General features: G+C 41.0%; 1 protein-coding gene across 15 annotated transcripts in view; it reads left to right on the top strand.

The window, feature by feature from the left end:
- DAB1 (DAB adaptor protein 1) overlaps nucleotides 1-24561 on the top strand; it is a 451161-nt gene that overhangs the window by 403640 nt on the left and 22960 nt on the right. For 9 of the 15 annotated variants that reach the window (XM_071565292.1, XM_071565294.1, XM_071565293.1 and 6 more), the window contains 5 exons: nucleotides 7236-7367; nucleotides 8554-8673; nucleotides 9265-9303; nucleotides 10624-10689; nucleotides 15127-15186. In XM_071565292.1, the coding sequence (XP_071421393.1) occupies nucleotides 7236-7367; nucleotides 8554-8673; nucleotides 9265-9303; nucleotides 10624-10689; nucleotides 15127-15186 (417 nt within the window). The remainder of the gene's footprint in view (nucleotides 1-7235; nucleotides 7368-8553; nucleotides 8674-9264; nucleotides 9304-10623; nucleotides 10690-15126; nucleotides 15187-24561) is intronic. The other 6 variants (XM_071565305.1, XM_071565302.1, XM_071565306.1 and 3 more) reach the window with 3 other exon arrangements.

The raw sequence follows: 24561 nt of genomic DNA, 5'->3' as shown, positions 1-24561 counted from the left end.
TCCTGGAGCAATATTTGCAAGTACAAATTTAAAATATAACTTGGTCTTAATAGTAATTGGTCAAGGGGTTTGGATTTAACTATCTGCTTTCACCCCTGGTACAATAAAAAATTGAGAAGCCTTTGAAGTGGAGATATGAAATTGGCCATTCCAGTTCTGTTTTGTTCCTTTCCAAATTCATATATCTAATAAATGGATCTTCTGCATGAGCAACTTAGCATTTGCTTCCGAAGACAATGAACAATAACTAAATTCATATCTGGTCTTTGTCAGACATTATTACAAATTATGAGAGCTGGACAGAAGTTTATTACCTCAGTGGTGTCCTCTTTCCCAAATGAGGTTCTTGGAGCGTCCAGCCAGCTCAGTATCATGGACTCATTCATCACAATTAGACTGCTGTGGTGGCAGGGCTGTGTCCTGCTGCCTTAATTGACTCTGGGTGTGCTCTGGGTGAGGACAGTGCCAGGCCAGCCCAGGGCATCCCTCTGTGTCTGTCCCAGGAGGCACCAACAAGGACACTTGCCTTTGCTCCTTAAGAATGTGCACCTCTTGCTCCCCAGGGAACGTAAGGCAGTAGCAGGATACTTTTTTCATCAAGCAAATGAAATGGTAAGGATCAGTTTGGATTTTTGCTGAGGCTGAAGTACCTTTTAAGCTCTTTCCCTGAGTGTAACCAAACAGGCTCCTACCTGGGGTACTTCTGTGAAGTGCTTGCCTTTATTTAGGATGGAGTGTACAGGCTGAGCTGAGTGTAGCCCTTCACTTGAAGACGTTCTTATCCTTGCACGTGTCATCCTCCTCACTGACTCTTGTCCCTCCTGACTCAGCTGCACATTCCTATCTAAGTTTGAGAAGTCACATAATCATTTTTGCTTCAGTCTCCTTGGCTGCAGGAATAGAAGGGCTCTTAAGAGCTTATTATTGTTATTGTTATTAAAAGGAAATTAAATTTACACATCTCTGAGTGCTGTGCTGTGTCACAGCCAGACGGCTGCCCCCTGGAGGGACTGAGTCTGCGAGAACTGGGGCTAAATCTGTTTTGATTCTTCTCTTTTATCAGCACCATATTTCATGTGCCCTTTTGTGATACACAGACCAAGCTTTGATCTGCATATAATCTTGAAGGGAGCTTTTTGTGCCAAGTGTTTTTATTGCAAAGCTTGTGCACTGAAGCACCTCTTAGTAGCTGGCACTTGGAAAAGTCTTTCTTTAGGTTATTGTCTGCGAAATCAGGGTGTGTGGAAGAAGCACAGGGATTAGACAGATTTATTTTCTTCTCATTGTGAGGACAGGCTTAAAGACTGCTGTCTGAGAAGTTCCTTCAGGCTTGGAGAACACTCCAGAGGTTACATTTTCCTTTGCTACTCCTGTTCTTGGGGTGGGGGGGTTTGCAGATGGAAAGTCCATAACCTGTTGCTTAACCTGCATTTCAGGAGTGGCTTTCCCTCAAACGGATTTGGGACTGCACTGCTCATTTTGGCTGAGCAGTACATAGCATGTGTTCAGTCTCCTTCAGCACAAAGGTTCAGTTTCCACTCCATGTTATGTTCAGTTTATATTCCCTTATGACCAGTTGATTGTCTTGGCCAATGCCAGGAGATGCCTCCCAAGTACCTCAATCTTCATAACTGCAAGAGCTTTTCAGTGGGTTTTGCTTTTCAGGTATTCATTTGTGGCATTTCTTTTTGAAAGCTGAATTGGGATGATGCTTTTATTCCAAGACTACTTGCTGTTCTAGGAGGAATTCAGTATTTTGATAATTTGTCAAGCTTAAACTACTCTGCTCTCCTTTTCTAGATCAAAACAGACAAAATCTTCCATGTGTTGTGGTAGATGTTCGTACAACAGATTTGTTTTCTTTGTCAGGTGTTTCCTCACATCAACCACTGCCACATCTAAGGTTAATTCTTGTAATCTGTTATATATTGTTTATTCTGCTGTCCTCTCTCCATGGACAGGCAACTGAAGTAGTGAAAGGATGACCAGATTGGAAATAATGGTGTTACTCAGTCAGCCTGTGCTGCATCCAGTAGTAATTTGTGGGCAGTTTGGAGCTGTTGGCAGCTGTAGCTCTGAAGCACACTGAGCTGTCTCCTCTATGCTATTTCACCATAAACTGAACATTTTTGCAGTGGTTTTGGGAGGCTTGGAGCATTTCCCCATCTGCTCATCCCCTGTGGGTCTCAGGGGGCTGATGCCTTGCCACCCCATCTGCCACCCAAATATTAAGTTCCAGAAAATAACATGGAAAAGTTTGTTGGTGTAAATATGCTTTACTGACTCATTTTCCATTTGAGATCGTTGACTTTTCTCCCACATTGTCTGTGCACAGTCACATTGAAATACACTTAATCTCTAGGGGCAAGTGGAAGGGTTCACAACTGCTTAACAGGTATCCACGTACCATTAACGTGTAGCAGGGAGAAGTCTGTGTCACCAAGAGGGTTTGGGGGGTTTGGGTGGGAGTTTTTTTAGTTGTCTACATACAGGGGGCTGCTCTTCATCTCTTACAAATTTCAGAAGTGGTAAAACAAGACAGGTCTGGGATTTAAATCTGCCGCTGTAGAGAATTTAAGTGTTTCATGTCATAGAATGGTTTGGGTTGGAAGGGACATTAAAGATCATCTCATTCCACCCCTGCTGCCGTGGACATCTGTATGGACTGTGGGGTGTTGATGATGGAGATGAGCCACTCCAGATCACTCTACTGAGTGCATTTTAATGAAACAGCAGCGAAGCTTTGCAGCACAAACACAGGCAATTAGAGAAGTGCTTGTGGCCAATTGTTGCCCCCACAAACCCTGCAAATCTCAGTTAAAACAAACAGGAGTTGGAAGGAAATGGCCATGAAGTTTGACCAAGTGCTGTAACACATCTTGAGCCTCCTGAGTGTAGTGAGGGAGAATCATCTGTACCACGCCAGCATTTCTTGCAGCAATGAGATGAAATTAATCTCAGGGCCACTCACGTGATTTACAATTCATTGTTTTCACTGACTGTGTTGCAGTAGGTAATGGTCGATGCCCTATTGCACTTCAGGCTTGCTAAGCTTGTTGTTAAGGCATTATCATTAATTTTACATGTTATGTTCCATTTCTGTGGTTTTTTCAGTGGTATTGCTGAACATGGCAGGGCCTCATTTCCTTACAGGCTGCTGAGCAGTCACAGTTGGAATACAGGGGACTCGCAGGTAGACAGCAGCATGGCTGAGACTATTGTCCACAAACTTCAGTTTATTATGAATCCCCATTAAGAATTTTGCAGTTTGGTGGATAACTTTGGTGTTTGGGGAGCTTTATGTGACATGCAAAATGTACTATTGCTTCTTCAAATGTGAACAGGCAGAAAGAGAAACACAAAGGATTCTTGGTCCAGGTCTGTCTCCCCCATCCCAGTGTCCATAGTGGAGCTGCCAGGTGATCCCACCTATGTGAAACCAAGTTCAAGCATTCAGATGCTCAAGGTGAAAGGCTGTGCAGCCTAAATCCCTGTGAAACTTGTCCTTATGGGTACAATAATGTGTGGAACATGCTTCCTGCTGCAGTGGGGCAGCTTTTCCAGGAGGCTTTGCAGCTTGCAGGGTATTTTTTGTTGTGGCTCTGAACACTGTGCCCCAGGCTCCACTAAATAGACAACCTCATTAAAAGAGAAATAGCGATAGTAAAGCAGTGACTTTCTCCTGCCACCTAACTCACATATTTGACATGATTGCTGGACCCTCCAAGTACTTAATTGATTGACTTAATTGATTTAGTGGCACTGGAGGCTACAGCATGGAAATAAAGGGGCAAGATGAGGATAAGGGGTGAAAAAATTTATGATAGGTGCCAAGCAGCCTGAGGGAAATTAGAAATGCTACAGATCTCAGAGGCAGCTAAATCAATTCAGAGTGATGTACAGGGAGCAACCTGGGGGAAGAGGAGAAGCAGGGGATAGAATGGAGACAAGGAGAGAAAATAATGGCTGGTGGGAGAGACTGGAGCAAACTTAAGGGCAAGAGGGAAGACAGCAGCCTTGGAGGTGGTGGTGGTGGATATTTTGGGCTTTTAAATTTTAACAAAAACTTTCTAGTGTATAAATAAAATATTATAATAATGCCATGTTTAGCCTAAAAAGGGCATGCGCATCATGAGATTGTCTTATTACCCAATTAGAGACTTTATCTTTGCTTCCATTTAAATTCTCTGTTTCCAACAGTGACTGAAGTCACAGGAGACCTAAAATAATTTGGAGGCTGTGGGGTTTTTTTAACAAGAAAACTTAAATGTTAAATTACTTTCTAATCTCTGCAATATGTAATTGACTGTATTGAACCATACTACAAATTAAGTCTTCTCTATAATTTGTTCTGTCGTACTGCAGCACTCCAAAACAATTTGATACCCCACTTAAGAATTAAGTAAATGGTTCGTGGCAACTCCCAGCACAGATACAGTAAAAACATCCACCAGTGTGTGATGGAATCCATCAGCATTGGCAGATTGGGGTGTCAAGTTATGAAACAAGTAATTTATGTGCTTATGACCACTACAGACAGCATTAAGTCATGGTAAAGAGAAATAAATATTAAAAACAAGGTGGGGAGAAAGAGAGACATCAGCTTCTGATTGTGAGCTGCTGAGCACTGACCAACCATTCTGCTGTAAACAATTTTGTGAGGCTCTTGTTTCATCTCCTTTCAGGACTGTTCATATCAAGTATGGAGGGAGTGGCTCCATGTGAGCAGTTACAAAGTGAGGGATAAACACAACATTTCTTTTGGTTGGTGTCATTTAATGGGACAGATTAATCTATGCAAATGCATCAGACACACATCTGATCTGAACATGCAGAGAGTGTTTGCAGACAGCCTCAAGTGTCTGTCTCTGTTGGGTGGCTGGATGAGATGGTGTCCCTTCTGCTCTCCTTTGCTCTAGCACACATTTCACTGCTGTGAAAGGCTTTGCAAGGTCCTGGGCAGGCTGAGTCCTTAAATAAATATTTACAGAAGGGATGCAATTCTGATCTTGCATTTTATGGTGATGAATCTCTCCTGACTGCAACAGGAGTCCTGTTCCTGCTTTGCAAGAGCAAAGAATCAGGAACTTGATAAATAATCACAGAATCACAGACTATTCTGAGTTGGAAGGACCCACAAGGATCATCGAGTCCAACTCTTCAGTCAGTGGCCCACACAGGGGATTGAACCCATGACCTTGGCATTATTACAAGCAAGTTTTAACCAACTGAGCTGATCTCAGGGTCACAGAGTATTGGATTATGTAGAACAGACACAGTAGATGAATCAAGGACTGGGAAAGTGCAGGTGCAAAGGAGTGTTTGTGTCTACATTTGAGTACAGATGTGTGTGTACAGCATTGCCTTTCAGGTGTGTGTTCCAACTCAGTATCCCTCAAACAAATGAATAACTCTTCCTAGATGCTCCATCCAGTAAAATACATTAAAGGATAATGTTGCAGTCACCTTTACTTTAATTTGTACTTCTATTGATATTGATCATAGCCATTGAAATGTAATGATTTTTGAACAGCGAGTGAGGATTCCCAAATAAACTGGAGGGTGTCCATCTGCTGTCTCACCTTGTGGGTGATACTCTTCTGTAGTACAATGGTCTTCAAATTTAATTCCAGAGGAAGGCATCTGATCACAGTTTAATTTCAGTGCAGAACACTGCCTGGCAATCAATAAAGCAACGTCAGAGAACTTTGATTTAATAGGGCCCAGAGATAACGTTCCCTGTCATATGCAGAATAGAGAGATGGGAACATTTCATTTCATTGTAACAGATAGCATGTAGCTTGGTTTTCAAAATACCCCTAATAAATCAATATCCCTGTATTATCTAAGTAAGATCCCATCATTAATTTTAAACGCTTAACACGTCAGGAGAGTCTGAAGTGCACCTTGAGCTCAGCCACGTTGTGCCCGGAGTCAATGGCAACACTTCCACTCTCCTGCCAGCCAGCAATCTTGATCTTGGGATGTTAAGAGCCATTTACTGTGAAATGAAAATGAAACATGTCCAGTCTTTTGTTTTATATGGAGTCATCCATCTCTTGCAGGCTGCCTCTGCTTTCAGATCTCAGTCCCTGTCCTGCAGAAGTCCCGTCGCTTGTCACTTGCCCTGCACACACTCGGCCTTTTCTCTCCCACACAAAGACATCCTCTCTGCTTTTGAATGTTAAAATGTTTGGGTTTTTTAGAACTCTAAAAATAACTGGTTGTTTAGAGATTGCCTGGATACCATGCTGGTTTTCAAAATGTGCTTTTCTCAAAACCAGCAGGAATCTGGACTCAAAAGAATTCTCTGTGAGGCTTTGCCTGCTCTCAGAAATAGCATTATCCCTGGATGATACAAGAGCAGGTCAATATATCAGAAGGTAGAAATTGAAACTAATAAATTGTTTTAGATAAGCTATTCAAGGACATTATTCTAAGTACAAATACTGCTCTATTACTTTGATAATAAAATACTATTTAGGCCAAAGAGGAAACGTTCGGGCACTACAAGAGATGGTTGTAGGAGCCTCAGATTCATGTCTTGACTCTGGGGAATGTTTTACTCATACATTTAAAACAAAATTGAGTGGTTTTTATTATTACAACTCACCAAAGTGGGATTTTAAGTGAAATGTAACCTTTTGCATTTAGCATTGATTTCCAGTTGAGTAATTGCATTTCCATTAATTTTCTGAGGAAAATAATGGTTTGTAGTTCTGTTACTGCTTGAGCTGAAATATCTCTCCCTGGCTGATGCTGAGTGTTGCAGAGATAAAGCAGGTCTGGTAGTGATTCTTAGAGATATTGGAGATCTCAGCTGTAACTGCTGCCCCTGCAGATCAGCCTGGCCTCAGAGTTGTCCTGGATGAAGCTACAGGTATCTGCAACCCCTGCTTATTTATATGGCTACAAACACTGTGCCTAGGATGCTGTGGAGTTAGTAACTAGGTAATACATTTTCTATTTAATTAAATCTCACTAAAAGACACCAAGAAAAACCTTCATTGGAAGCATTTAGTCAATTTACTGAAGCAAGTCAAGTTTGAGTAGATTTTGAGAAAAGAACAGGCTTAAAGTCTTCAGATATTAATTGGTTTTGATACCAGGATGTGTTTGCTTGTTTGAATTCCAAAGGTGAATTGAGATCCTGGTAAAGCACTGCTGAAAAAGAATTGATCCTGCTTTTTAATCAACCATTTTGATGTCATATTCTCCACTGTTTTGTTTAATAGCTACTACAGCATCACCATGCAGTTCATGAAATTTCCTACATTGCAAAGGACATCACAGACCACCGAGCGTTCGGATATGTGTGTGGAAAGGAGGGAAATCACAGATTTGTGGCAATAAAAACAGCCCAGGCAGTAAGTAGCAAATCACTGTCATTTTCTATCATGTAACTCACCTGAAAAGCTGATGGTAACAAGCTGTTCAAGAGGCCAGTCTTGGATTGTTTGTGATTGTGCCACACTAGTCACAAGTGTCTGCTTGGATGTTCTTCAATAGCAAATAAATTAAACCAACTTGGGCAAAAGGGAATGTGTTTCACAGTTCCAATTTTTCATGATGATTTGTTATTATAGAATCATAGAATCGATTGGGTTGGAAAAGACCTCCAACATCATCGAGTCCAACCCTTGGTCCAACTCCAGTCCCTTTACCAGATCATGGCACTCAGTGCCACGGCCAAGCTCAGGTTAAAAACCTCCAGGGATGGGGAATCCACCCCCTCTCTGGGCAGCCCATTCCAATGGCTGAGCACTCTCTCTGCAAAGAATTTTTTTCTGCTCTCCAACTTCAATTTCCCCTGGCAGAGCTTGAGCCCATTGTGCCCCCTTGTCCTATTGCTGAGTGCCTGGGAGAAGAGACCAACCCCCACCTGGCCAGAACTTCCCTTCAGGGAGTTATAGACAGTGCTGAGGTCACCTCTGAGCCTCCTCTTCTCCAGGCTAAACACCCCCAGCTCCCTCAGCCTCTCCCCACAGCACTTGTGCTCCAGTCCCTTCACCAGCCTTGTTGCTCTTCTCTGGACTCGCTCCAGCCCCTCAATATCTTTTCTGAACTGAGGGGCCCAGAACTGAACACAGTACTCAAGGTGTGGCCTCACTAATGCAGAGTACAGGGGAAGGATCACTGCCCTGGTCCTGCTGGCCATGCTATTTTTGATACAGGACAGGATTATTTTCCTTTCTGACTAAGCCAGACTGGATGAGGAGAAGTTTGGTTATATTCCTATACTTATTGAAACTTACATTGTGTATAGTCTACTGTAATTCTGTTGGATGTGAAACCACTAATAAATTTGCCTTTATGTTCATACATGTGCTTTTTATATTCATAATACGTTCTATATTCAGTACTATAATTATCATTAATTTTCAAGTATAGTTAGTTCAATAGAAATTAACCCAAGCCTGGATGCAGAGATAGAAATTAATTCTATATGAAGTTCAGTTGGTGGAGGTGCTGTACCTGCTCTATCAGCAGGATGGGATAAGAGGTGTCTGTTTAACTCTACAGAAATGTTCCTCCCTGTTTTTGCTTCCATAGGCTGAACCTGTAATCCTGGACTTGCGAGACCTGTTTCAGCTCATCTATGAACTGAAACAGAGGGAAGAAATGGAAAAAAAGGCACAAAAGGACAAACAGTGTGAACAAGCGGTATACCAGGTACACCAATAAGCTTAGACTACTGCCAAGGAAAGCTTGGTTTGAAGTGTCCCCCCAAGTTGCTCCAAAGAGGCACTGAGAATCCTCAGCACTTCTTAACAGCAAAGGGTTTGAACGGTGCTGGCTTCAAACGGACCAGTGTGAGCCCAAAAGCCACCAGAGCTGAGATACAGGAGTAAAGGGATGAAAGCTGACACTTGGGGTGTCATGAACCTGTGTAGCAACTGGAAATGATCTGCTCATTTCCTGCCTAGTGTTTCTTCTAATTGAGAAGGAAAACTTTTAATGAAGGTCAGTGTTGTAAGTCAGGTTTTAACAGTGTCTGGTACTTTAGGGAAGATAAATATTCTCCTGGATGTGTGTATTTGAATCGAAGCAAATGAGGTGTAGATTGTTAAACTTGGATGAAACTTAAATAAAGTTACTTTGTGCAATAATGTGACTTCATCTGTATCCTAAAGAAGCAAAACTATACACTTACCTGCCCATTTTGCCTATTTCTTTGCTGTCCTTTAATTTCTGAGTACAGTTCTTTTATCTCTGCTGTTTATGTTCTTTGCTTTTACTGCCTGTCCTCTTACTTTGCTGTAGACAATTTTGGAAGAAGATGTAGAAGATCCTGTATACCAGGTAATTTCTGAAGCTGTATGGCCTTAGTTTCAGAAATGACTAGATACATGTTATGTTCAAACACAGCCAGAACCTTTAACGAGATGTTTTGAGATTTACTGAGATAGGTCTTGTGAGAAACCTTTAAAAATTTTACAGAAAGTAGCACACTTAGAGACTGAGCTGTGAGAAGTAGCACAGTGTGTCTGTGTGGAATAGAACAGAATATTTCAGTTTGAGTAGAGAAATATTAGAATAAATATGTCATAAATATTACTTAAAATGTGGCTTGTACACCCAGATATTAAATTTCCAAATGAGATTTGTCATCATTTTTTAATACCAACTCTAACTGAAATAGAAGCTACTTTGAGAGTTAAGGAAGGTGATGTCTCATTCTGATAGTAATAAGCTGACATTTTGTTTTGTCTTCTGTGGAACCAGAATTTAATTCTGAGGGTGAACAGTTGGAAAAAAACAACAGTGGCATTGATGTTGTAATACACTCCCTCGTTGGCGTTTGGGCTACAATTTAATAATAGATCTGAAATTTGAGTCTTGTTTCATCCAAGCAAAATGTCTGGGAGCAAAGATGACTATCAGAAATACATCAATATATTCATGTCCAATACCCTACTGAGTGTGAAGAAGGAAAAGATGTAATTTCATTCTCATGTTTTTGTGCTGAAACAAAATATGTGATAGCTGACTTTTTTTTTTTCCTGGGGATTTTGTGTTCCTCCACTTAGACATATCAGTGGGAGGCATGTGGAAGGAACCAATTCAAGCATTAGTGAATATTGAACAGTGCCTAAGGTGCAGCAAGAAAGATGATAAGAATGAGGATGTCCTAAATTAGTATTCAGCTTTTATAATGTCAGGAATTTTACTCTGTACTCTTCACAATAAAGCAAGAATCTGAAAATGAAAAGTGTTGTGAAAGCCTTTTGCCATGTGCCCTGTCCCATGTGCACCAGCCTGTCCTCCCAGCTTGGATTTAGCATTTTTATTCATAGATAATAAATGTGTGGAAATAATTGCCTTTATGTAAAAAAGGCAACATTCATGTTGACTTCAGAAAATTAATACTGGCCCACAGGTGGTCTCCCTAGTGAGAAAGAATTAGGGAGTTGCTCTAATGATCATTAGAGGAGATTTAGGGCTATTCCTGAAATATGAAACAGCCTTACCTGGTGCTTCCCAACAAACCCATCCTGCTGCCAGCCTGTACTTTGAACTTGTTTCTTTAATGCCTGCCTTTGTTTTGATGTGGAATTCCAAATGGCCTTTTTCCCTTCTGTTCCATCTCTGACTTTCCCTCTCTGGCTGCTGGTGTAATAGTACATTGTGTTTGAGGCTGGACACGAGCCCATCCGTGAGCCTGAAACGGAGGAAAACATTTATCAGGTATAGAATCCCGACCCTCGGTGTTTCCATTGCAACACTTGCAAGCATTTAATAAAGCACATTTCATATATAGTTCACTTTTAGTTTTCATTCATCACAAAAATGTCTTGGCATTTCATTCCGGTGACATGACATGAATTATCTGCCCGGTCTCGATGTGATTTTTCTGTTGTTTGTCATTTCAGCTTCTGCAAATTATATTAAATTTGTCAACTTATGAAGGGTCTTAAACTTTTCAAGTACACCATATGAGGTGATAAATAGTGGATACGTGTCATGGAGGGCAGACCATCCAAGCAATTCCTAGAAATTTTGATGGTACTGCTCTTCTTTCTGTCTAACCAAGGAAATAACTGAGCAAAACCTCAGAGCTCTCAAGGGATATCCCCCAGACCAAGGAAACTTATTTTCAGAGTGCATATGTTATGTTAAAGCCTAAGCTCCCATTCTTCACACTGACAAAAAACTGCATTGGAAGCAATATAAAATAATCTTTTGTCATTCAGTTTATCCTCAAGGGATCAGTACAAGGTTTATTAAAATATAATGTAATTCATTTTGTATCACATACTAGAGGCAAATCTGAAGATAGACAGAAATCTTGGTGTGCTGTAAGAAAATTGTGATTCGAGGAAATCGTTTAGTGTGGAGGGGAAGGAGTTTCAAGCAGTGGTTAAGCATTTCATCTGGCTGTGCTGGAGGTTGATCTGCTAATAGGAAAAGATTTTAAGGTAGACAGGAACAAGGATAAAAGAGGAAAAAAAAGGGGAAAGTATTAGGTAATGAGAAAATACAAGAAAATAATAGAAAAAAATAGAGGCTAGTGTAGCTGTAAGTTAAAAGAGAAAGAAGCTGAGTGGGAAAGGGAAATAAAAGTTAAACATTAGAACATAACCATCACAGCATCTAATATGAGATTCATTTGATCTGTCTCTGCTGATCTGGCACCCCCCAACCCACACTGGAATATTCATCTTTCTGCACCTCTACACCAAGGCTTGCAAAGCTCTCAAGGTGAGAGGCTGCCTAAGGCTGAACATATTCTCAGTGTTGAAAGTTTGACTGTTTTCAGCAAATGTTACAAAATTGCTACTCTGGTTGTCAGGTTTATGCTAGAAACAAAAATCCCCTGAGAACTTACGTTCAGGCACAAAAATGCTGATTGTTGTTCTTCAAAGTGTGGAGCTTTTAGTGACACTTTAGAGAAGTGCTGGTGGAAGGAAGGAAAATGGGGCTGTTGCTCCCAGTGTTTGTAGATTAGAGCAGACTTTGGTGGGTAGGGGAGATGTTGGAATTGTGTTCCGAGGAATGGCCAAATGAACAGGAAGACGTTTTGGACAGTTTCTTTTCCTTAAAGTGGAAACAGAAGAGGATAAGCAGGTGGTGAGGTCTTGCCTCATTGAGGCAGTGCTGTTACTGTCCTGTAAGTCACCAGAGAATTGCTCAAGGCTTTATGTGACAGTATCTGGGTGGGATAAAGTGTTTGCTCTCATAGGGGTGCAGAGAAAATACCCATATCAATTTGCTGTGCTCTCTATATGCAGTCTGGCATTGCCCTCTGTATTTACTACAGGCACTGCCTTGCCTAATTCTGAGATCAGAGAGGCAGGAGTGTTTCTGGTATCAGTTCTAACTGAGCTATTGCTGCCACAGCCATGAGCATCCCATGGGCTTCATGATCCCTTGGCTTCTATAAATCTCAATTCCCACAGCTCAGATTTTACCCTCAGCAGACTGACAAAACTGTTTCTTTCACAAGATCTTGATGAGCTCAATCATCCAGGCTACTATTAGAAGTCAAATTAGAAAAGGTCCTCTTTTAATTTTTCCTTTTTATGTACGTGTGTTTTTGTTTGCTGGTTTTCCTGGTTTTCTTTAGTTTGATGCAAATTGGTGGCAGCTTCTATTATTTCCTACAAAGCCTTACCCATACTACATGTTGGTAAACATGTAACTGCTCAATAACCTCATGCAGTGTTGCTTCAGCCTCACCAAAGCTTTCTGCTGGTGCTGCTCTGGCTTTTCATTTGCTGGTGTGCAACAAATTCACTTTTCCCTTGGTGGAAAAGATTCCTACCCTGTGGGGAATGGCAGATGAAAGAGACGTGCCAAAAGTGACAATTTCTATTTCTTTTTAGCATAATAGAGGTCACAATTTTCTTTTTAAGCATTCTTTCTCTGTCTGTCACCTTTCTTTGAGACAATACCCCAAAGACTGTCTCTGTCTGCTCCTCTAATATTGTCTGTGTAAGTTGCTGTAATGTGTTGGTTAGGCAAGGACTCTGTCACTCAGCACATTCCAATCTTCTCATCTACTGTCAGATTGTTTAATAGCATCCCTCCTTCTGCCTGGTGTTCTAGCAAGGCGGGGATGGGATTTTGGGAGGTGATTTGATGTTGTGTGTGGAGCAGCACCGATCTCTGTGGAGAAGCAAGTTCTGCTCTGTGAGGAGCTGACAGACCGAGGTGGGGGGCTCTGAATTGCTGTGCTTGTGTTGCTGGTGAGATGCAAATCCATCCAACTGGCTCACAGCCTGTCACAGAGGCAGAGCTGACAGCAGCAGCAGCAGTGCTGGTACCTCTTTGCTGCTCTTGTTAATGAAAGGAAAAGCAGAATTCCTTTGCAGACCCCCTGTGTGAGCAGCGATGCAAAAAGTGTGATGATACACGGGAAGTAAGGACAGCAGGAGGACAGGTGGTATCAGGTTGGGAGAGAAGAACGTCTTTCAGAAAGGTTTCTCTGTATTAGTAGTCAGCTTTCCTCTGTATATAAACTGGAGTAACAAAAAGAGTGTTGATAGTGCAGGGGAATGTTCATTCCACAGTAAGGTCTGGGTAGATGTGCAGTTTGGGATGACTTTACAGATAAGTTATAATGACTGAAAGGGTAATCTTACAGAGAGGAAAAAATGCATTGTGGTGAAACTTCAAAACCAGTTTATCTTCCATATTTTTCCTCTTTTTGTGAAGACTCAGCTTTCCAGTGTCTTCCTAAATAGACCCTTCCTGGTTCCTGCTCTCCCGCTGTCACTTCCAGCTGCTCTCTTAACAGACTCTTATTGCCATGGAATTGAGTTGCTCTGCTGTTACCAGTTTCACATATCTGATGTGATAGGGGGTTTTAGTGAAAGGGACCAGTACTTTGAGAAAACCAAGGCAAGCAAATAATGGTCCAGGTAAGAATAGAAGAGGTTTTTTGAGCAAGTCATTCAGTTTCTGTGAGGATTCTGCACTCCTGTCTTTGACAAACTTCTTCACTGTGCATTAAATTAGTGACACACAGTTTCCTGTGAACACTGTGATGTTTAAACATGGGCAAGAGGACAGTAGAGACAACAGCAGACAAAGGTTGTAATGTATTATACAGAATATTATATAGAATAATTGTTCAGAATAAGATAAGATAGCACATCTCAATGAATAAGTGTCATTCCTTCTGCTTCCCCATAACCTGTCTGGGTCTAATAACAGAACCTTGGGATATTTGTTGTCTTAGAAAACAAATAATTTTGGATTTGCAATATTAAATTGACCTGTGAGGTTTCACTGATGTTTGAAATGTAACTTTCTTGTGCTGAATGCCCTGTTCAGTGGAAAAGCAGCCCTGATTTCCTTAAAGCATTTCTGCCAGTTTAGAACATGTATTTACTATTCTTTTTGATTTTGTCATTTACAATTGACCCTCAGAGCTTCTAGGAAGAAAAAGAAATATAATCACAAATGATAAATATGGAAACCAGTGGTCCTTGGGCAAGCACAGTCCTGCATTGCAAAGCAGCTGAATTTCCATTGTTGTGTAAATCACAACTATTGGCTCAACTAAAAGCTCCACCAAAGTCTTTTAAGCGTGTTGTCCTCTATCCATGTCTCCTATGCCAGACTTCAAGAGGCCATTAATTCCTTAATAAAACTGCAGTATTATAACCAAATATCTCATAGAGCAGCTACAGGGCCCCATCACTACAGGGGTACATGTTACAACTTTTCTTGACTAAGATTATTAAATTAATTGGAAGGAAGAAATCTAAAACCATAGGGGAAACATCTCTAACCCTCAGATCAGTAACTCTGCTCTGTGTCTCTGGGAAGATGATACTCACCTTATCATAACTTCCATCACATAGCTTTGCATCTCTAACTCCCATGTTAAATCTAAAAAACCAGCTGTTTAAGCAGGAAGGAGATCCAAGTGCACCTGCAATTCATGCAGTCAAACTGAGAGTGGAAATCTCTTTTCTGAACACCGCTGGTCTATGGGATTTTAAAAAATCAGGTGTTTTATTTCTTCAGTGTCTTCTCAACTACTGGTGCTACTTGGATGAGAAGGGAACCATCCTTGATTTCATTAGTATTAAATGTCTACCCTGTACATAAATACCAGTTGTTTTCCACCCAGCCTCCTTGGGTATTGACCTGAGTTTTCCTTTGCTCTTGCAGGTTCCTACCAGCCAAAAGAAGGAAGGTGTTTATGATGTGCCAAAAAGTCAACCTGTAAGTGTAAGTATCTTTCCCTTTACTAAAGAAAGGGTTTTTCTTGGCTTCTGTGACTTCCATTATTGTCTGTAACATTTGGTGCATTCCTGGTGCTGTGAATTTTACCAATGTTGTGTTATGGTTTGGCTGGGTTGGTGCAGAAGGCCAGGACTGTAATGTCACTTATACCCATCTCACTCATTGCTTGAATCTCCTTTCTGTCTTCTCTGACTCATTCTTATGAAAGTCACCATCTGTAAATGTGTTATTTGTGGTTAAGAGTCAACAATGAGCCTTTTACGTGTTCATGCATGAGTTGCTGCCTGGGTTAGGAGGGTTCCTGTATTACCCCAAACTGTGCAAGTCTCACTCTGAGCAAGGATGAGCTGCATTTTCTGCCCTGTAGGATCTGCCAGAGCTGTACTTTATGTATTGTGCTCTTCACAGCTTGGTTTAGTAGGACAGCAGGGGAGGCAAGGTCTGAACAGAGACTGAGAGAAGCAGCATTAGAAAGAGGTATGTCAGAGCATTGTGGTCTCTGCAGTGATTTTCTGCAGCTTTAATATCTATTCCTCTCAGATTTCTTGGTAAATACATTTTTCTGATAGTTAAAGATTTTACAAAGAGCTTCAAATCAAATACTACCAAAAAACAGTATTTGCATTAGAATTATTTTTCTGTCATTTGGGAAAGAAAGAAGGAAACAAAGAAGTTACATCAAAGTCCAACCTAACATCCACCATAGAAAAGCAATTATTTTTCCAATAAAACCAATTTTTGTTGTAGCTTACTGAGGGCTGTGGAGTGGTAGGGCAGAGGTACATGCAGTGCCATCACTTTAGCTGTGGGAAATGCTGAAAGGAACTACAGCAAAATTAAGTGTACAAAAAGACCTCACTCCAAATGTTCCTGAGTGGCAGGATTGTTTCTCTGTATATTGCATTGCTTTCCTTGGATATTGGGGGCTGTAATCAGTGCAAGGAAATTACCTCCCAGCATCACTAGGTATTATTTCTGTAGTGCACTAAGTATACAAGTGACTAAGTTCAGTTCAGCTTAATATTCAGTAAAATATTAAAATATAAGGTTAATATGCTTTTGTATCCAAAAAAAACCATTGACCTGTGTATTGGCATTTTGAAAAGGTGAAGAGTTAACCCCAAAATATATAAGAAATGGCAACAAGTGATTGAGAGAGGAAATGGAGCGACAGATGCCTTAGCAACAAGGTGTGCATGTGCTGAAGGGTGGGTTGAATTGTTTAATAGAAATTTGTCCTATAAAGATCTCAAGAAATTGTTTGAAAATTATTATTTCTGAGGATTTGTGTGAGAGTGGAGACAAACAAAGGGCAAGGCCAGGAATTTCAGTCTAATATAAGTGTGGGAAAGGTGCCTGTGTTGGGCAGAGAGAGACACCCCCACACACACACCAGGGTGTGGGGTAACTTCCCCAGCTTGGGCTGAGCATGGAGAGCAGATAAAACCTGGCAAAAGGGATGGATGGGGCCCTGGATTGGGACACTTCTGGGCTTTGCACAAACCAATAAACAAGCCTTGCCATAAATATTTCATGATAAGCCACAAGGAGCAGGGAGACATCATTGGGAAAGTCTAGTAAAGTACCTCAGGTTGCATAACTCATTAAGGTATTGGTGGGCATGGGATAGGTGTTGATTTGTCACTTATTTTCCATACAGTCCAGTGTTACAGTTTTTCTGCTGTACATTTCCTGTGACTTTTTTATTATTGCTTCAGTGCTGTTTCAGCTTTGCTCAGGGTATAGTCTGGAATTTAGGTCGTTGCAGTATGACTGGATGTACAGGACACTTGCAACCATGTCTCAGATACTGGTATAGGCTGGGCTGGTAAATAGCATGACTGAGACACAGGGCACATGGATCCTGCTCTGCAGTCATCAAATACATTCAATCTGTCATCTCCATGGAGCTGGTTGCACCTCATTTTTAATTTTTTTTTTTGCTATTTCATGCTTAAATTTAAAGGGTTCAAGATTTTTTTTTCCTCTAAACAAGTAATGTGATTTATGATGAAAAAGAGAAGAGGAAGAAAAAAGGTAGCTGAGATTCTGTTTCACCTTTTTATGTTAGTATGTATTAAAAGAAAAAAAAGAGCAATACCTCTTAAAATTAGCAATTTAATATTCCACTGCCCATCTGATTTATTGCTCATCCTTCCATGTGTGAGACTCTCTGTCATTGAGACACTTGCCATAATTTTTTTTTTTCAATTTATAGCTGTCATTATTATATAAACCTCTAAAATTCAATCTGAGGGCAAATAATCTTGCTCATCTACCTGGTTTAAACATGTAAGGACACTTTCTTTATTAGGAGGTCTTGCTTTCAGTACTTTCATAATGGATGAATGAAGTGAGAAACTTTTTGTAGCTCCTGACGGGTTTCAGGCCCCATGAATTCTCTCTCCTGACAATAAATTCCAATGCTTAATAACAATGCAGCAAGTTTTGGTTGAGTTCAAACTAAATTGCCCATGTTCCCCGAGCAGAGGTCAATTTTCTATTTTAGGCTTGTTTTCCTCTGGTGTGTTCCCAGGCAAGTTACCTCTAGTCTCTGCACTGAAAAGTGAGGGATACTGAAGGAGTCATTTCGGTGCCCTCCAGCCTTGACTCTGTAGCCAGTGGAGAGAATTAGCCACTTCACAGGCCAGGCTGGGTTGGGCTTGGAACAGTCTGGTCTAGTAGGAGGTGTCTCTGCCCAATGCAGGGGGTTGTAGCACGATGATCTTTAAGGTCCCTTCCAACCCAGAACATTCTGTGATTTTATGATACTACAAAATGCCTTCTGTCTACATGACGTGTCTCTCTCAGGTGGAAAGAAATGTGTGTCTAGATTTCATTCTTCGTTGACTGCAAATGAATATTCAATGACTTGCAGGTAGGATGACTTCTAAAAGTTAGGCTTAGGTGAGGTGAGATCCACCACAGTGCAAAGACTTAAAGGCAGAGTCTCCATTTCAGAGTCTACTTTGAAGCTGGGAAGTGTAATTTATGCAAGTCAGGTTCCTAAGACAACTTGAGGAAAATATCTCTCTCTGCTTACGGGATCCCACTGAGGTTGAAGGTGTGGAGCATCTTCTGGTAGCACCATGAAGCAGAAGTGTTCAACATTGTCCATGCCCTGAGGCAGCTGATGTACCTACATAATGCTGTGCCATAGTGAGGCCATTTGTCAGCAGGTGTCAAAGTACTTTATAGTCTGGCTCCTCATGATCTCTGATATCAAATAATGTAAATACGGTGCAAATGAGGCGGAAGGGAATGAGTCTGGGCTATCAGGGTTTGAACATACCCACTGAACTCAATTATGAGTGGTGGCTGGTTGCCAAGTCACTTCTCTGACACTGGGATGAAAAGATTACTTACTCAGTATAATGCTTCTATTTCCCCCCTTTCTTTGCTGCATCCCTTCCCAGTAAATCCTGCTCTCCTGTAGATTTCCTTTGCCAGGTGTGCAGCTCATCTCCTAACACACACTTTGCAGAGTGTCCAGTTCCTTGCAATAGCTCTCCCTTCTTCTGTATCAGCTCACACTTCTTGTATTCATTCTTACTTTCTCTCTGCTCCTTCCTTAGACCCGTTCTCCTGTTCTCCATTCACTGAGAGTAATCAAGCCAGACACAGAAAGCAACCTTATCCCCAAAAGCTTGTGTTAAGTGCTGCATGCTCCACTTAGAAATTCTAGTTCTGAGTGTGAAATTAACTGTTCTAAAAAAAAGGGAAATGTTTAATGAGCTCTTTTTGTCATCGTTTCCCTTCATCTCCCCCTTAAACATCCACATCAAGTTCTACCTGTCATTGTGTTTTTAGTAATAAGAGACAGACTGTAAATACCCTTCACAAAGGCTGTCAGTCATATCACAATAAAACCTTCTCTTTTCATCAAAATGTCTAAACTATCTGCTTAACAATTTTATGAAGGCTTTCAAACAACTCATCTTACTGCTGTATAAAGATCCAAGGCATTGTAGCTGGTGCCTGGTGCCAGCTACATGGAGAACATTAAACCAGGGTGGAGCAGAGAGGGAGTCATTTGGCTGCCTTAGGACAAGGTGTGGGAGGAGCAGATGAGGCTGGACCTGAGCACGCTCAGGTTTAGAAGCCATGAGATCTGCCTGGTTGTTCTGCCCGAATTAGGGCGCTGCGTTTGGGAAAGCTCAGCTTTGATCCTGGCTGGGGTCACAGTGCCATTTACACGTCTGGCTTTTCCCTGAGCATCAGTGGCTTGCAGGGACAACTTGCAGAGTGGTGACATTGACTTCAGGTTTTCAGGATCAAATTCTCAACCATGAGGAGAAAGAGGGTGCACAGCTCCAATCTCTGACCATCTGTGCTGGCAATGCTGTCCAGTTTTACTTGCATTTGCTGAAAGACTGACTCAGTTACACTCAATTAAACCCCATGTATGAGGTTTAATATTGCAGTGTGGGATGTGCTTTTTTTACAGGTACAGCCACTTGTTGCAAAATTTGAAAATGTATTAGCTTGTTATGATAATGTCTTCTGGCATGAGTTGCTGTTTTGGTGGGCATTTGCTATTTTTTTTAGAGCCACAGAAGGATTTCAGTTGGAAGGAACATTAACAATCATCATTCCATGATTCCAATGGAACACTGGCAGGGACATCTTACAGAGATCACAGCCATAAGCTCGTGGCTGCTGTACTTACTGGAATGTTAGTTGACAGATCAATCTTTCTAATAGTTAAATTTTATTTTTGTATTGTTTTGTTTGACTTTGTATCATTTATTCCTTTTTTTCTTTTAAACTTTTTTCTGAAGACGCTTTGTGGTTTATTCCTTAATAAAAATCTTATTGGCACAGGAAGCAGAAACCAGATCCTCCTCCTTAGTCTTCCCAGTTTATAGCATCTGTAACATAAGGTGATGAAGTTCCTTCATGTGTGTTAAATACATGGTTTGTGTAGATCTCAGCACCTGAGCTGAAAATCAGGGAATTTTCAGCTGAATCTTGAAAATACGTTCTTGCATTGCCAGGTTAAAAAACAAGAACACTCAGAAAGCTTTTAACCTGAATTCAGAGTCTGATTTCCAACAATCAGGAGGGGGTTAGATGTTTGAATTAGTCTGTTGTTAGTGTACAGACTATTTAAGAATCTTAATCTGGATAGTTTCTGAGCATTGTGCCCATGCAAACTTCAGGATTCAGTCCATCCCTAATTTTATATCTGCTGTGTCAAATGGCAGGTTTTAACAGTGTAGGAATGCTGTTTCACAGGTGGGAATAAAATGTCCTGGTTTAATTGTCCTTTTATGCCATATTGATATTGTGGGCCACATCTTGAGCTCTTTTTAATCCATGGGAGTTGTCCTGCTAGCAGGCTTTGCATTCCTGCACTGGTAATACCATTCCCAATGTGATCCTAAACCTGCTCTGCCAGCACAGTGATTACATGCTATCAGAGCATTGAATTTACTTCCTAGTGCAATCCTTTAGGATTTTGGGACATAATCACACAGGGTGGGAAAGCTGTAATCCAGCAGAGCTGCCCTGGATCAGTTTGCCACTGTGCTCTCTCTGTGCTGTTCGAACAGCAGGAACCAAGGAGGCAGACACAAGCTGCAGGCTTTGCCCTGGTGACACAGTTTCCTTGCTGGATGTAGGGCACATGAGTGCTGCCATGTGTGTGGCAAGTCTGCATTTGCATTTTTAATACAGAACTCAGGCAATATAAATAAATGATAACCATTTCAGGCCACTCACAGTTATGCAGCCTGTTGGTTCACATGTCTGATGGCTTCATGTGTATTTGTGTTCCTAAACCTCTATGGTTCCTATGCATTTTCTGGGATAATATTCTGCTCCTTTTGATATTCTCCAAAGTGGAGAAAAGAGTGTAATTGAACGATGGATTTATCTCATTGATTGTGGCATAAAGTTCTGTTACACATAGTGAATTTTTGGTTTTTATTTGATATGACTGATGCAGATTTTATCTGATGGCTGCTGAACATTAAGTTGACAGTTGCACCTTGTGTTGATTCACTACATTTTGATTTGCACAGAGCCCTACAGCTCATTGTAATTTGCTAAAATGTTTATTTACAGGCAGTCTGCTTCTCAGTGGTGAAGTTTATAACTTTACCTGGTCTGCATCACTACATGCATTAAATCATATCATTTGCACAATTTGGGATTTATTCAGGAATTAAAGGTAATACAGTTCTGGGGAAAGTGTTGTATGCATTTGCCATCAGTTTGGGGAGAAGCTGTTGTAAATTATTGCAGATTCATTCAGTCCTACCCTACATTACTAAGTAGAGAAGTACACAGGTCTCAGCTTTTTTGCCTGCTGACACTCAGGAGATTTGAAAGTTTGGAAAATAACCATGATGACAAGTTATTCAATAATGAAAGTAGAAATAACTTGTTTCCCAAGCTTGGTTGTAGCTCCAGTCAACTGGTTTTTTTGAAAAGCATTACATACACCTCTATAACTGTGCCTTGCAAGTATTTTAAAACAATAAATATTGGGTTATTTCTATTTCCCTTCCGTTGTTAAGTTTATTCCATGGCAGCAGCCAGAGCTGTCCCTGCTGTCACAGTCTAGAAGTGGAGTTTTGCTCCCAGGTAGAAGTTTGGGTTCCCATCATCACTTGTCTCTCCCACCTGCCCTTAAAGAAAGCCACCAGATGTCCCATGGCTGTTTGCTGTGTGCCCCCAGGAAGTGCTGGAGGCCCCTGATATTGGAGGGTTTATCTCTTCCTGTGTGAGCTCTGACTGTGTCCTGTGCGTGGGATCCAGAGAGAATATTTAGGAACTGTCTGGAGCATCCTCTGTGCCCCGGGAAGTTCCATTATCTTGGGTGTTGTGTTGCCTGGGAGCAGCAGGTGTTTGGCTCTAAGCTAGAGTCACTCTTTTGGACTCTTGATTTATTAGAGTCTGTCAGAGAAAAGGGGTAATTGAAGCATTTTAAATACCATTTCCTATAAAAGCAAACACCTCAAGTACACAGGGAATTCAGAATTAAGTTCCCTGCAAATGAAGAGAAAATAAACAAATGAGTAAGCGTCTGTTTTGATCATATGAAGAGTTCCTTAATTTAAAGGAAGCTATTGAGCAACAGTGTAGCAATTCAATTCACTCAAACACTCTCAGTAATCTATGATGTCAATTATATTGAACCATCCCAATTCTTGAACTGCTCAGGGTTGGCTCACAGGATTTTTAACCAGCACATCCAGTGCTTCCCAGTGACCAAACAAAGCAAACTGGGCAGCTGGTGAATCCAAAGAAGCTCAGGGCTACCCTGTCTTTGGGAACATGACACCAAAGCCAGGACTTGGGTGTCTGACTTCAGGAGATTTCCCTGAATAAGTGTGATCCTGAGAAGTAAGAGTTATCCTGAGAAACTGAAAGGAGAAACTTTGGAGGATTCTCCTGTGCCACCAAATTCTGAGCACTGGATTTGTAAGTGCTGAATGCCCAAATGCATATATTTTGGATGAAAATCAGTGTAGTTTTATGGCAACAAGTAAAGGGTTGTGCTCAACTGTACCTGTGTAAATCTGGATTGAGGGAAACATCATGACTGTCCTTCCTCTGTAACTGGGAGAGTTTATGGCATTTGAGGATCTTTATGATCTGTAGGAGGCTGAAGATTGTGAAGGCATTGACAATTTTTCCTTCACACAGATACACTTCAGCATATTCTCTTTAATTAGGAAGTAATTGAGCAATTCTTTGTTGAGTCACCATGCTACTTCATTAATTCAGCAGTAGTTTTACAGGAAAACAATATGTCTGTGGGATGTTTTCAGTGCGTCTCAACCTACCAGACGTGGTTTGACTGATGATCGGTTTAGTCACGATTCCGACATGCTCCTTCATTAGACTTCTAATTGTTTTTTAGAATGAATTGGAGTTAATTAGCAAGCTGCTTGCAGCTCGTGGAGCTCATAGTAACATCAACACTTGTTGTATAAGGTTGTGCAAACAACTCTGGCTTTCCTGAGCTACAATAACAATTCCAACCATCAGAAAAAATTGTCATGGCCAAAATATTTACATTTTCAACTAAATGATAATAGAAAATCCTTAGCTTGACCAACCATTTGGCTTGTCATTAGACTTCCCAGTGTAAAATCCATATTAGAATAATGGAATTAGAAATGCAGAGGCCTTGTAGTTGGGTGACCCCCCTTTTATCTGCTGGGCTGAGTGGTGCAGCACTTCCACTGAATGCAGGAAACCAGGTTTAAGTCCCTCTGCTGCCTTAACAGGGTTGAATAGCTAATACTCAGCTCAAAGGTTAATTACTAATTGCTGGTTATTTGCTATATTTAGTATCCTTCATACTCTTCTTTCTCTTCCTGAGCTCTGCATCAGAGTACAAGTTAATTACCACATATTTTTTTCATGTTTTTAAGCACCGTCTTTGCTCCATTCTCCGGGATTATAAAATCACGTTGTGTGAGATGCTACTTTTATCATCTTGTTTGCAAAGGTGTAGCAATATTAAGCAGGTTTTCTCCTGCCATATGTCAGCATGGATCCCTTGTCATTGGTAAAACCAGACTGAGTAACAGAAGTTGAATATTCTGTCTTGATATGTATCTAGGAGTTAAAGAAGAAGGTGCTTCACGCTCCTGTGAGCACAAGAGCCCTGTTTTAAATTTCCTTTTTAAAATCTGAACTTTTTCTTTGCTTAGAAAGGATGTTTTTCAGAGGGCGTGGCAATCAGAGGGAAAACTGCAGTTTAAGTGGATCAATTTTGGGTCAGGTTTATGAAAGCTCAGTTTACTTAACTCTTATCCTTGTGGGTGCCCTCAAACTCAGGATATCCTATGATTATCATTGCCTCTGTACTCTGGGGTTCTCTCCAGCTCTTGGATAAAATGTTGTTTTGTAGAGAATAGTGGAAAGTGTCTCAAGGAAATTCCGTTACTGGCTTGGAAGTGTTTTAAAAACCTTGCTGCTGCTTTAAGAAGCCAAATTTCCATATTTCATGTTTAAAAGATTTACAATATGTCTCACATGCCTGTATAGAAAGATGGAGCTTTCATTACAGGTTTAATGTCATGGCAATACAAGGATTAATGCTCCTTCCTCCGCCTCGGTCTGCACGGCCTCTCACGAGTGACTGGTGTGCTGCTGCTTGACTGAGCTCTGGGGGTGTCTCATATGCAAGATGATGCCTTTTGGAGTAATTAAAACGAGCTTTTATATCACTCTGTGGAGGAATCTTTCCTGGAGAAAGATCAAGAACGGGAGCATCTCTCCAGGCTTCTGGTTATTTCCTGTCATGCACTGGGGAAGGAGAGAGAGGGTTGTTGACTTTAGTTGTGGAGGTTACACTTTTTGTGCTGAAAAGCTGAACCAGGGGAAGGCTCCAAAGGC

The sequence above is a fragment of the Pithys albifrons genome, chromosome 10 (genome assembly GCF_047495875.1).
Source record: "Pithys albifrons albifrons isolate INPA30051 chromosome 10, PitAlb_v1, whole genome shotgun sequence".
In the NCBI taxonomy this organism is placed as follows: domain Eukaryota; kingdom Metazoa; phylum Chordata; class Aves; order Passeriformes; family Thamnophilidae; genus Pithys; species Pithys albifrons.
Note: the sequence above shows the minus strand (reverse complement) of the source record. Positions and strands in the feature narration are given on the sequence as shown.